Genomic DNA, 9,233 nt, shown 5'->3' on the forward strand with positions numbered 1-9,233 from the left:
AAGGGAGGGTGTGGGGGAGAGAGAGAGGGATTGAGAGAGAGAGAAAGAGAGAGAGAGAGGGAGAGGAGAGACAGGAGAGGGTTTCATGCCCCACACTGCAGCACACGGCAGACTGAACTAAACGGATCTCTGTGAGTTGAGTTCGAAGACAACCCGAACTTTTGAATGCACTCTAGCCAACAAGGGCTGCATTATGAGATGTTTCAAAAAAAAGCAGGTGGGAGTGCTGGGGAAAACAGCATGGCTGTTAAGAGCTCAGACTGCTCTTGCAGAAGACCAGAGTTCAGTTCCAGCACTCAAGCCAGGCTCACGACCGCCTAGAACCTCAGCTCCAGGGGATCTGCCGCTTATGTGAAAACTTACATACAGACGCGCAAAGACACACACAAGATCAAAAACAGCAGATGGCTGTGAGCAACCATGTTGTTGCTGGAAATTTAACTCAGGACCTTTGAAAGCGCAGTTTTAACCATAGGACCACCTCTCCTACTACTGAAAAAAATAAAGTGAGGAAAAAAAAGACACACACACGAGAATTTAAAATAAAATACATATTCTTTTTCTTTTAAAGATTCCCAGGTTTTTATTATTATTACTATTACTATTATTATTATTATTTTGGTTTTTTTCGAGACAGGGTTTCTCTGTGTAGCCCTGGCTGTCCTGGAACTCACTCTGTAGACCAGGCTGGTCTCGAACTCAGAAATCCGCCTGCCTCTGCCTCCCAAGTGCTGGGATTAAAGGCGTGCGCCACCACCGCCCGGCAGGTTTTGCTTTTTAAAGGAGACTCTCTTTGCCAGGTGGAATCTAATCTCACCCAAGGGGTGGTGAAAATTGTGAGAGAAAGGTAATAATAAAATCCGTAGACCAGAAACATCCCCAGTTCCGGCCTGCGGAGCCTAAACCAGGAACTGAGGAAAAGTTGGGCTGCGAGGCTCGCCCGCTCGCCCGCCCAGGGCGTGGCCTCTGAGGCGGGAGCGCGGGGGTCCGGTCCGCCCTCGTGACGCGAACCAATCGGAAGGGCGGGAGGCGGGGCCAGGGAAACGCGGGAAGGAGGGGCGGGGCCTCGGATGGCAGTCTGGAGCTGTGGGGGAGGCGGCAACATTGTTTCAAGTTGGACAAATTGTCAAGGGCTGAGCTCCGCTTGCGTTCCATCCCGAGCTGGGGGCTGCCGTGCTCACCAGGCCCCCAGGTCCTCCGCTCCGCCGGTCCGGCCCGCTTTCGTCAGGTTCCCGGGCCCCGCTCCCGGGGGGCCTGAGCCGCCTCACCAGCGCGCTCCATGGAGAACTTCCAAAAGGTGGAGAAGATTGGCGAGGGCACGTACGGGGTGGTGTACAAAGCCAAAAACAAGTTGACGGGAGAAGTTGTGGCGCTTAAGAAAATCCGGCTCGACACGTGAGTGGCCTCCGCAGCCGGAACTCCTTAGCCGGGAGCTCCCGGCTGTCCCCCAACCCCCTTCCCCAACAGGCGGGTAGCCTCCCCGACCGGAGCGGAGCGCACCGGACCGGAAGGTCGCGGGGAGGGACGCCCGACGAGCGGTGGGTTGGCGGACGGCGGACCCCCGCCCCGACGGACGGCACTGCCGGGGCTAGAATTCAGGGGAAAGTTTCTCGTCGTGCTCCACCCGCTGTGCTCCCAAATCTGCAAGCCGCGGAGACGTGGGATTGAAAGCCGCGGGTGGGAGCGGGGTAGTGCCCAGGGCTGTTGTTCATGGAGTTGGGTTGTGTGGTAACCAGAGAAGTCTCTCCTCGCTGCTCCAGCACCATACTTAGAACCCTCGCCCTCTTTGAAAAGAATGGCAGTTGAGACTCACTGGCCCTCTGGGGAGGCTGGGAGCTACTCTCCCCCTCCCCTATTACCTTTCCTCTGCTTTTCATTCACCTGGAGGCTCTTCTTAACTTCCACTGGGAAAAGAGGAAATAATGACCTTAACTATGTCTAAAAGCCACACCCTGACTACCCAGGAATTGACTCCCCACAGCACCTTTCCTTGCTGCCTTGCTCACGGGTTTGGGGGGGGGGATGATATAATATATATATATATATCCCTGAGAGAATGATGTTTGTAACCGTATTCTTGTCTCTGCTTTCCCAAACCTCTCCAAGTGAGACTGAAGGTGTACCCAGTACTGCCATCCGAGAGATCTCTCTCCTTAAGGAACTTAACCACCCTAATATCGTCAAGTAAGTCTAGTCTGAGACACCATCACCAAGATGAATTCTGCTTGCTTAGCTTCGGAATTTCTCTCCCTCAACTCTGTTTTCCTGGACCCTCTCTTGCAGGCTGCTGGATGTCATCCACACAGAAAATAAGCTTTATCTGGTTTTTGAATTTCTGCACCAGGACCTCAAGAAATTTATGGATGCGTCCGCTCTCATGGGCATCCCTCTTCCCCTCATCAAGGTAATCCTGTTCAGTGCCAGCCCACATAGTTTAGGGAAAACTGGAGGCAGGTAATTCAGTCAGGTAATGATTCATTTTGGCTTTTTCTCAGACTTCAGACTTTAACATTCCTCCCTTTCCTGCTCATTAGCCATTAACCCTAGGATGGGCAGAAAAATCAAAATTGAGCTCCTGTGAGTCAACCTAAGCAGTTCAGGCAGGAAGGAGATCAGATAACACTCAGATAAAGGATATTGAGGGCAGTTGGTGGGTTCTTTGAAAAAATTTTTCTACTTGTGATGCAGGGGAGAAATAACCAGTGAGTCTCTGTTGTCTGTTTTTGAGCTGGGTTCACTCCTGGAACTACTTTGAATGTATCAACACACAGTTCCACACCTTCAGTGTGCTAGCCGCAGGGTATTGAAAGGGTATGCAAAAAAAATAATAAAATAAAATAAAAAAGGGAGTAGTATCTGGTCTATGTCCTTGGCAGACTGAAAATTCAGTGAAAGAGATCCTTATTAGCCAGGCATTGGTGGCACACACCTTTAATCCTAGCACTTGGGAGGCAGAGGCAGATGGATTTCTGATCTACAGAAATCTGGTGCTCTACAGAGTGAGTTCCTGGACAGCCAGGGCTATACACAGAAACCCTGTCCTGGGGGGGGGGGAGACAAACAAACAAAAAAAACACAATTGGAATGTAAACAAAGAATATAGAAAATAAAAAAAAAATAAAAACATACACACACACCCCCATACACACACACACACCCCCACACACACACAATGTGTGGTTATGTTGTACTTATGTGTGTTGGTTCGTGCTTATAATCCTAACACTTGGAGGCTGAGGCAGGAGGGTGTCTGTAAGTACAAGGGCAGCCAAGCTACAAAGTTCCAGGCCCTACAAACAAACAGGGCTGACAAGATAGCTCAGCAAGTAAAAGAGTCTGCCTCCAAGCCTGATGGCCTGACGGCCTGAACTCCATCCCCAGGTCCCACACAAGAAGACAGACTTCTGCAAGTTGTCCTCTGACTTCCACACATACACCGTGGCATGCCCCTGCCCCCTCTAAATAAATAAAAACAAACAAATAAATAAATAAATGTAAATAAAGAATTAAACAACCCCCCTCACCGGCCGCCCTAACTATACATAATGTAGTTCTCATCTAATATAGTTAAGGTTTTATTGAATGTTGAGGGAAAGTCGTATCTGTCCCTTGTGATGGAAAAACAAACCTCCCTTTCTCCTTTGCCAGAGCTATCTGTTCCAGCTGCTCCAGGGCCTGGCATTCTGCCACTCTCACCGTGTCCTGCACCGAGACCTTAAGCCCCAGAACCTGCTTATCAATGCAGAGGGGTCTATCAAGCTGGCAGACTTTGGACTAGCAAGAGCCTTTGGAGTCCCTGTCCGAACTTACACTCATGAGGTAAGTCCCTTGATGGTTTTCTTTAAGAGTCTTGGGAGATGTTTGTAACAGCATTCAGAAATTACCAGAGTTCTGGGGTAAGAGTTCCTTGGTAAATGGAATCGCTGACAACCCAAGGGTATTTATTTATGTAAAGCGTGAGTGTTTTGCTTGCGTATATCTGTACCACAGCCTGCTTGGTGCTCACAAGTCAAAAGAAAGCGTCTGATACCCTGGAACTGTAGTTACAGATTGTAGTGAACTGCCATATGGGTGCTGGGAATTTTTGTTTGTTTGTTTTGTTTTGTTTTTTTCGAAGCAGGGTTTCTCTGTGTAGCCCTGGCTGTCCTGTAACTCACTTTGTAGACCAGGCTGGCCTCAAACTCAGAAATCTGCCTGCCTCTGCCTCCCAAGTGCTGGGATGAAAGGCGTGCACCACCACTGCCCAGCTCAAAGGGTCTTAAGATAATATGCACTGAATTCATACAATAAGGTTGCCTGGACTTAGATACTAGGACAGGAAAACCGGTTGCTATACTGTTTAAATATCTCAGATTTTCCAGGAACATCTCAAATCTGGGGATTTAGAATTACATGATTGGATAGACAGATGACTCAACAGTTAGGATTGTATAATCTTGCAAATAACCTGAGTTCAATTCCCAGAGCCCATGTCTGGCAGTTTGCAATCACCCTTAACTCCAGCTCCAGGGTATCAACACACTTTCTTCTGGCTTCTGAGGACACTGCATGAAGTTGTGGAAACCTTCATAGACATGCATGTGTGCACATTATTGAAATAAAAAAATAATAATAAAACCCTTTTTAAAAAGAAGCTGGTAACAGGGTTTCGTTGAACTGAGGTATGTGACCCTCCCTGCCTTGTAACCCCTATTGTCTTCTTGTTCCCCAGGTGGTGACCCTGTGGTACCGAGCTCCTGAAATTCTTCTGGGCTGCAAGTACTACTCCACAGCCGTGGATATCTGGAGCCTGGGCTGCATCTTTGCTGAAATGGTATGGAGGCCCGCCATGTTCCATGCGGCCCACCCACGCCTACATCCAAGAGCAAAGCCCTTTTCCTGGCCTGGAACCATGGGCCTTTCATCACAGGGTTCTCTTAAGTACCACCACTGTAGAGGTGGTTGCCCCGACACCAACATTTTGGAATATCCGTAAACAGATTTAGTTATCTGGTATATATACCACTCTGTACCCATTCAGCCATTCTGTTTCGTTTTTGTGGCTCTGTTTTGAGATAGTCTCTCCACGTAGCCCCGACTGGCTTGGTATTATTGATCTTCTGCTTGGGCTCCACTTTCCACCATTACCCTCTGGCCCATGGGATGCCGTGACAGGCAGGAGCCGCCCTGCTGGCTCTACTCATTCAGCTGTTCCGGCCTTAATCCTCAAATATGTGGAAGAATGAATTCCATTTAGTACAACAGGTGGCCCACAGGCCACATGCTTCCAACGATAGCTGTGACTGTGGCCTCAACACAAAATCATAAACTTAGTTAAAAGAGTGGTTTTTGTTTTGTTAGTGCTATTTTTTTTGTTGTTGCTTTTGGTTGGTTTGGGTTTTGTTTGTTGGTTTTTGCTTTGGGTTTTTTGTTTACTTGTTTGTTTTGGTGTTTTGGTTTTTGGGGAGTTGTTTTACAAGACAAGGTTTCTCTGTGTAGCCCTGGCTGTCCTGGAACTTATTCCGTAGACCAGGCTGGCTTCAAACTGAAAGATCTATCTGCCTCTGCCTCCCGAGTGCTGGGTTAAAGGTGTGCACCCAGCTTTAATTTTTTTGTTTTTTGGGTTTTTTTTTTTTTTTTTTTTTTTTTTTTTTTTGTTGGTTTGGTTTTTTTCAAGACAGGGTTTCTCTGTGTAGCCCTGGCTGTCCTGGGACTCACTCTGTAGACCAGGTTGACCTCAAACTCAGAAATCCGCCTGCCTCTGCCTCCCACAGTGCTGGGATTACAAACGTGCGCCACCACTGCCTGGCTCAGCTTTAATTTTTTAACATTTGATTTAATGACATTTGAGCTTGAACTTTGTGGATGACAACATCATGTCACAGTATCAAGGGTTGGACAGGTCTGTTTTGTCTCCATTTGTCCTATAGACCGTTTTCTTTTTTTTAAATTATTTTTTTCTTTTCTCTTTTTCTTTTTTGGTTTATTTATTATATGTGAGTACACTGCAGCTATCTTCAGACAGAAGTTACGGATGGTGGTGAACCACCATATGGTTGCTGGGATTTGAACTCAGGACCTTTGGGAGAGCAGTCAGTGCTCATAACTGCTGAGCCATCTCTCCAGTCCTAGACCTCTTTTTAGAAACAAGGGATTTAGTAAAGGCAAACAGGTCCAACTAACCCACACCTATTATTTTTGTAGACTTGGTCATGCCCTGCCCCCTCAACCTCTGGCTTTTCAGATTGAAGGATCCTTTAAGCCTAGCTTCATATTGGAGCTCCCATCCCATTTAATGCAATAATGGGTAGACAGATCAGTAGTATTTTTATGGTCCTTTGGGTTGAAACTGGGGGCTTGGAGACCATTAGCTTAGATATAGATATACATATAGAATGTGAATTTATCCACCATTACCTTTACAATTGCCCATATTCCTCTCTCAATTCATCAAAAAATATTTGTTAAGCACCTAGTGTGTACCCAGCACCATGCTAAGTGCTGTGGGGAGCACAGAAGAAATGGAAGACACAGTCTCTGCCCGCTGTGCTCCTATCTAGAAGTGGCTGCATCACAAGGAGGGGGGATGACCGCAGTGTCTACCCCATACCCCGTGAGTGGCTTGGGATCCCTTTGCTACGTGTCAGTGGCACCCCAGACATTCACCCCCTCCCAGCCCCACCCAACCTTGGGGATCTATGAAGCCACGGTTGGGGGAAGGAAGGAGGGGCAAGGAGACAGATAAGGGACTTTATTGTCTCTAGCTCTGTATGACCGACCCCATGATAAGCCCTGGGGAGGGGAGTCATGGGCCCTGCTGACCTTTCACCGCCTATGGGAACCTCCTTTGTACAAGGGTAATGTGGACTGACGTCTGTGTGGGCCTTGGCTTGCCTCTTTCCCCATTTTCAGGTGACCCGCCGGGCCCTATTCCCTGGTGATTCTGAGATTGACCAACTCTTCCGGATCTTTCGGACTCTGGGGACCCCAGATGAGGTGGTTTGGCCAGGAGTTACTTCTATGCCTGACTATAAGCCAAGTTTCCCCAAGTGGGCTCGGCAAGATTTTAGCAAAGTTGTGCCTCCCCTGGATGAAGATGGACGGAGCTTGTTATCAGTAAGTGCCCGGAATAGATCCCTGTAAGCCCCTTCCCACTTCCCAGAGAGGAGCTTTCCCTGGATGAAGAAAAGCTAAGCCCCTAAACCCTCTTAGAAGTACCTTAGCCTTTGCTTCCTCCATCAGTAGACTAGTTCAGATGCGGGAGGAGGCAAATGAGAACTCGGTAAGAGGAGTACTGGTTCCCTAGTTTCTGAGTACACCTGCTGTCTGTCTGCACCGCTGCCACATCGCTGAAGTCAGAATACCTTTCTTTCTCCAGCAAATGCTGCACTATGACCCCAACAAGCGGATTTCAGCCAAAGCAGCCCTGGCTCACCCATTCTTCCAGGATGTGACTAAACCAGTGCCCCACCTTCGACTCTGATGTTCTTCCCAAAGCCCTCTCCACCTGGGGTCTGACCTGACTCTGGGCCTTTTGGATACAGGTCAGCCTTCTGCTGTTTTCTGGCTGTGCCTTTTCTCTTGGCCGTCAGTTCTGGGGACTCAGAGGTACAGGGAAGGATTAGGTGAAAAGGGGAAAGGTTTTGGCATTAGATGCACTTACCCAGGCTTCCACCAGCTTCTCTCCCTCTTCTTAGCCGTTACTGAGAAGGATTGGTATTCAGAGCAAGACTGACAGTTCTCCCGTGTCAGGTTTTGCCATCCCAATCTTATGACTGTCTCACAATTACCACGTTGAGGGAAACTCCCCCAGACTCCTGCTGCCACTGTTTTGTGAACTGATGAGCAGAAGCCTAAATTGGGACAGTTCAGAACCAAGCAAGAGGGGGCCGTTTTAATAAATTAGATTGAAAATAGACCTAAGCCGTTTGTACCTTAGTTTTAGCCTTTGGCCTGACCTAGCAATCAAGGAGGCCTGGTTGGAGAAGCAGAAGAAATGATTCCCTCCAGTGCCCTGTCTACCACCCCAGGCAAGAAGAGCCAGGAGGGCACAGGGCTGCGCTTCACTCTAGCCTGTTCATCGTGGTTCACAGGGCAAGGTGAAAGACACTTGAATTTCTCTTTTTAGCAATCTTACTGTTTTCTGGTGCTGACGCCTGAACCCAGGACCTTGCCCTCACTAAGCAAATGCACCACCAATGAGCCAGATTCCCAGCCCTCCTTTTGAAGTTCAGTTCTTCAGTTGTCAGAGGGCCTTGTTATCACATCCTCTTCTGAGAGTCACACCTCACTCCCTAGGAGTGGAAGCAAGCTAGATATTTTTTAAAGGCTTTGGCCTTGTTAGGTCATTGGGGGAAATTTTCTATAAAAGAGTGAACAATTATATTTATATTTCAAGTTAGAGTAGTTTGGATATTTTAGTGGTTTTGTTGTTTCTTTTTTTCTTTTTTTTTATTAGTGTGGATGGATTTGTTGCCATGTGCACTTTGGCATCTTGTAATTGTTTAAAGAAATTATTTCTTTTACGACTTTTTTCTCCCACCCCTTGTCTCCAGTGTTCTGTTAATATTATTTGTAATTTAGTTTGTAATTCATTAAAAGAAAATATTTTCAGCTGTAGTGTGAGTCTCATTCATTTATTTTTTTACTGAAAGAATGAATGGTGTGGGTGAAATTCTGGATGCGAATAAGCAGTGCCTTATATGTGCAGGCCCCCCTCCCGTGCTCTGTCGTGGGGCCTTTCTAAGGGTGGAGAAACTGAAGAAGCTTCCTTCCTACTTTTCCCTACTCACATGGGCACACCAATGTTTCAGTTTTTTCTCTTAGCAGCAACTTGACTCAAGTGGGCTCCAGAGGCGTTCATCTCAACACTCCATGTCCCAGCAGTCTTTCTGCATTTTGTGTAGGGTTTCATTTGTTTGTTCTGGTTTTTAAATTGTATGTACACGTGAATCTCAAGTGTCCGCAGAGGCCAGGAAAGGGCATTGCATCTCTCCTAAAGTTACAGACAGCTGTGAGCAGCATAGTGTGGTACTGTGAACAGGTCTTGAGTCTTCTGCAGGAATGGTATGCCTCTAGTTTGTCTCTGGGCCCTAGGTTCAGTCCTCAGTACAACAAAATCCTCATCAAAGTTGTCTAAATGTTTTTTTTCACATTTAAAAACCATTGAGAAAATATCAATAATGTGAAAATTTAGGAGGCTGATGTGTCTTCAGACTACCACTTTCTGTTATTTTTTTTTTTAAAGATGTATT

The 9,233-nt window shown here is 47.2% G+C and overlaps 1 protein-coding gene across 2 annotated transcripts; it reads left to right on the top strand.

Annotated features, from left to right (window-relative positions):
* The first annotated feature begins 1,060 nt into the window (after positions 1 to 1,060).
* Positions 1,061 to 8,598, top strand: Cdk2 (cyclin dependent kinase 2). Of its 2 annotated transcripts, XM_052165494.1 has the most exons (8): positions 1,061 to 1,395; positions 2,107 to 2,184; positions 2,284 to 2,404; positions 3,649 to 3,819; positions 4,712 to 4,813; positions 6,449 to 6,592; positions 6,892 to 7,095; positions 7,358 to 8,598. In XM_052165494.1, the coding sequence occupies exons 1-8, from the start codon at positions 1,280 to 1,282 to the stop codon at positions 7,460 to 7,462; spliced, it is 1,041 nt and encodes a 346-aa protein (XP_052021454.1). In that variant the 5' UTR covers positions 1,061 to 1,279; the 3' UTR covers positions 7,463 to 8,598. The 2 variants fall into 2 exon arrangements, with proteins under 2 accessions (XP_052021454.1, XP_052021455.1); XM_052165495.1 differs by lacking the exon at positions 6,449 to 6,592.
* The last annotated feature ends 635 nt before the right edge of the window (positions 8,599 to 9,233 follow it).

Source organism: Apodemus sylvaticus, chromosome 20 (assembly GCF_947179515.1).
Source record: "Apodemus sylvaticus chromosome 20, mApoSyl1.1, whole genome shotgun sequence".
Classification (NCBI taxonomy): Eukaryota; Metazoa; Chordata; class Mammalia; order Rodentia; family Muridae; genus Apodemus; species Apodemus sylvaticus.

Excerpts from the sequence above, each read along its gene's own strand:
- Cdk2 (XM_052165494.1), top strand. The coding sequence starts at position 1,280 with ATGGAGAACTTCCAAAAGGTGGAGAAGATTGGCGAGGGCACGTACGGG. Across the intron at positions 2,405-3,648 it reads TCCCTCTTCCCCTCATCAAG|AGCTATCTGTTCCAGCTGCT; the intron begins GTAATCCTGTTC and ends CTCCTTTGCCAG. Across the intron at positions 3,820-4,711 it reads TCCGAACTTACACTCATGAG|GTGGTGACCCTGTGGTACCG; the intron begins GTAAGTCCCTTG and ends CTTGTTCCCCAG.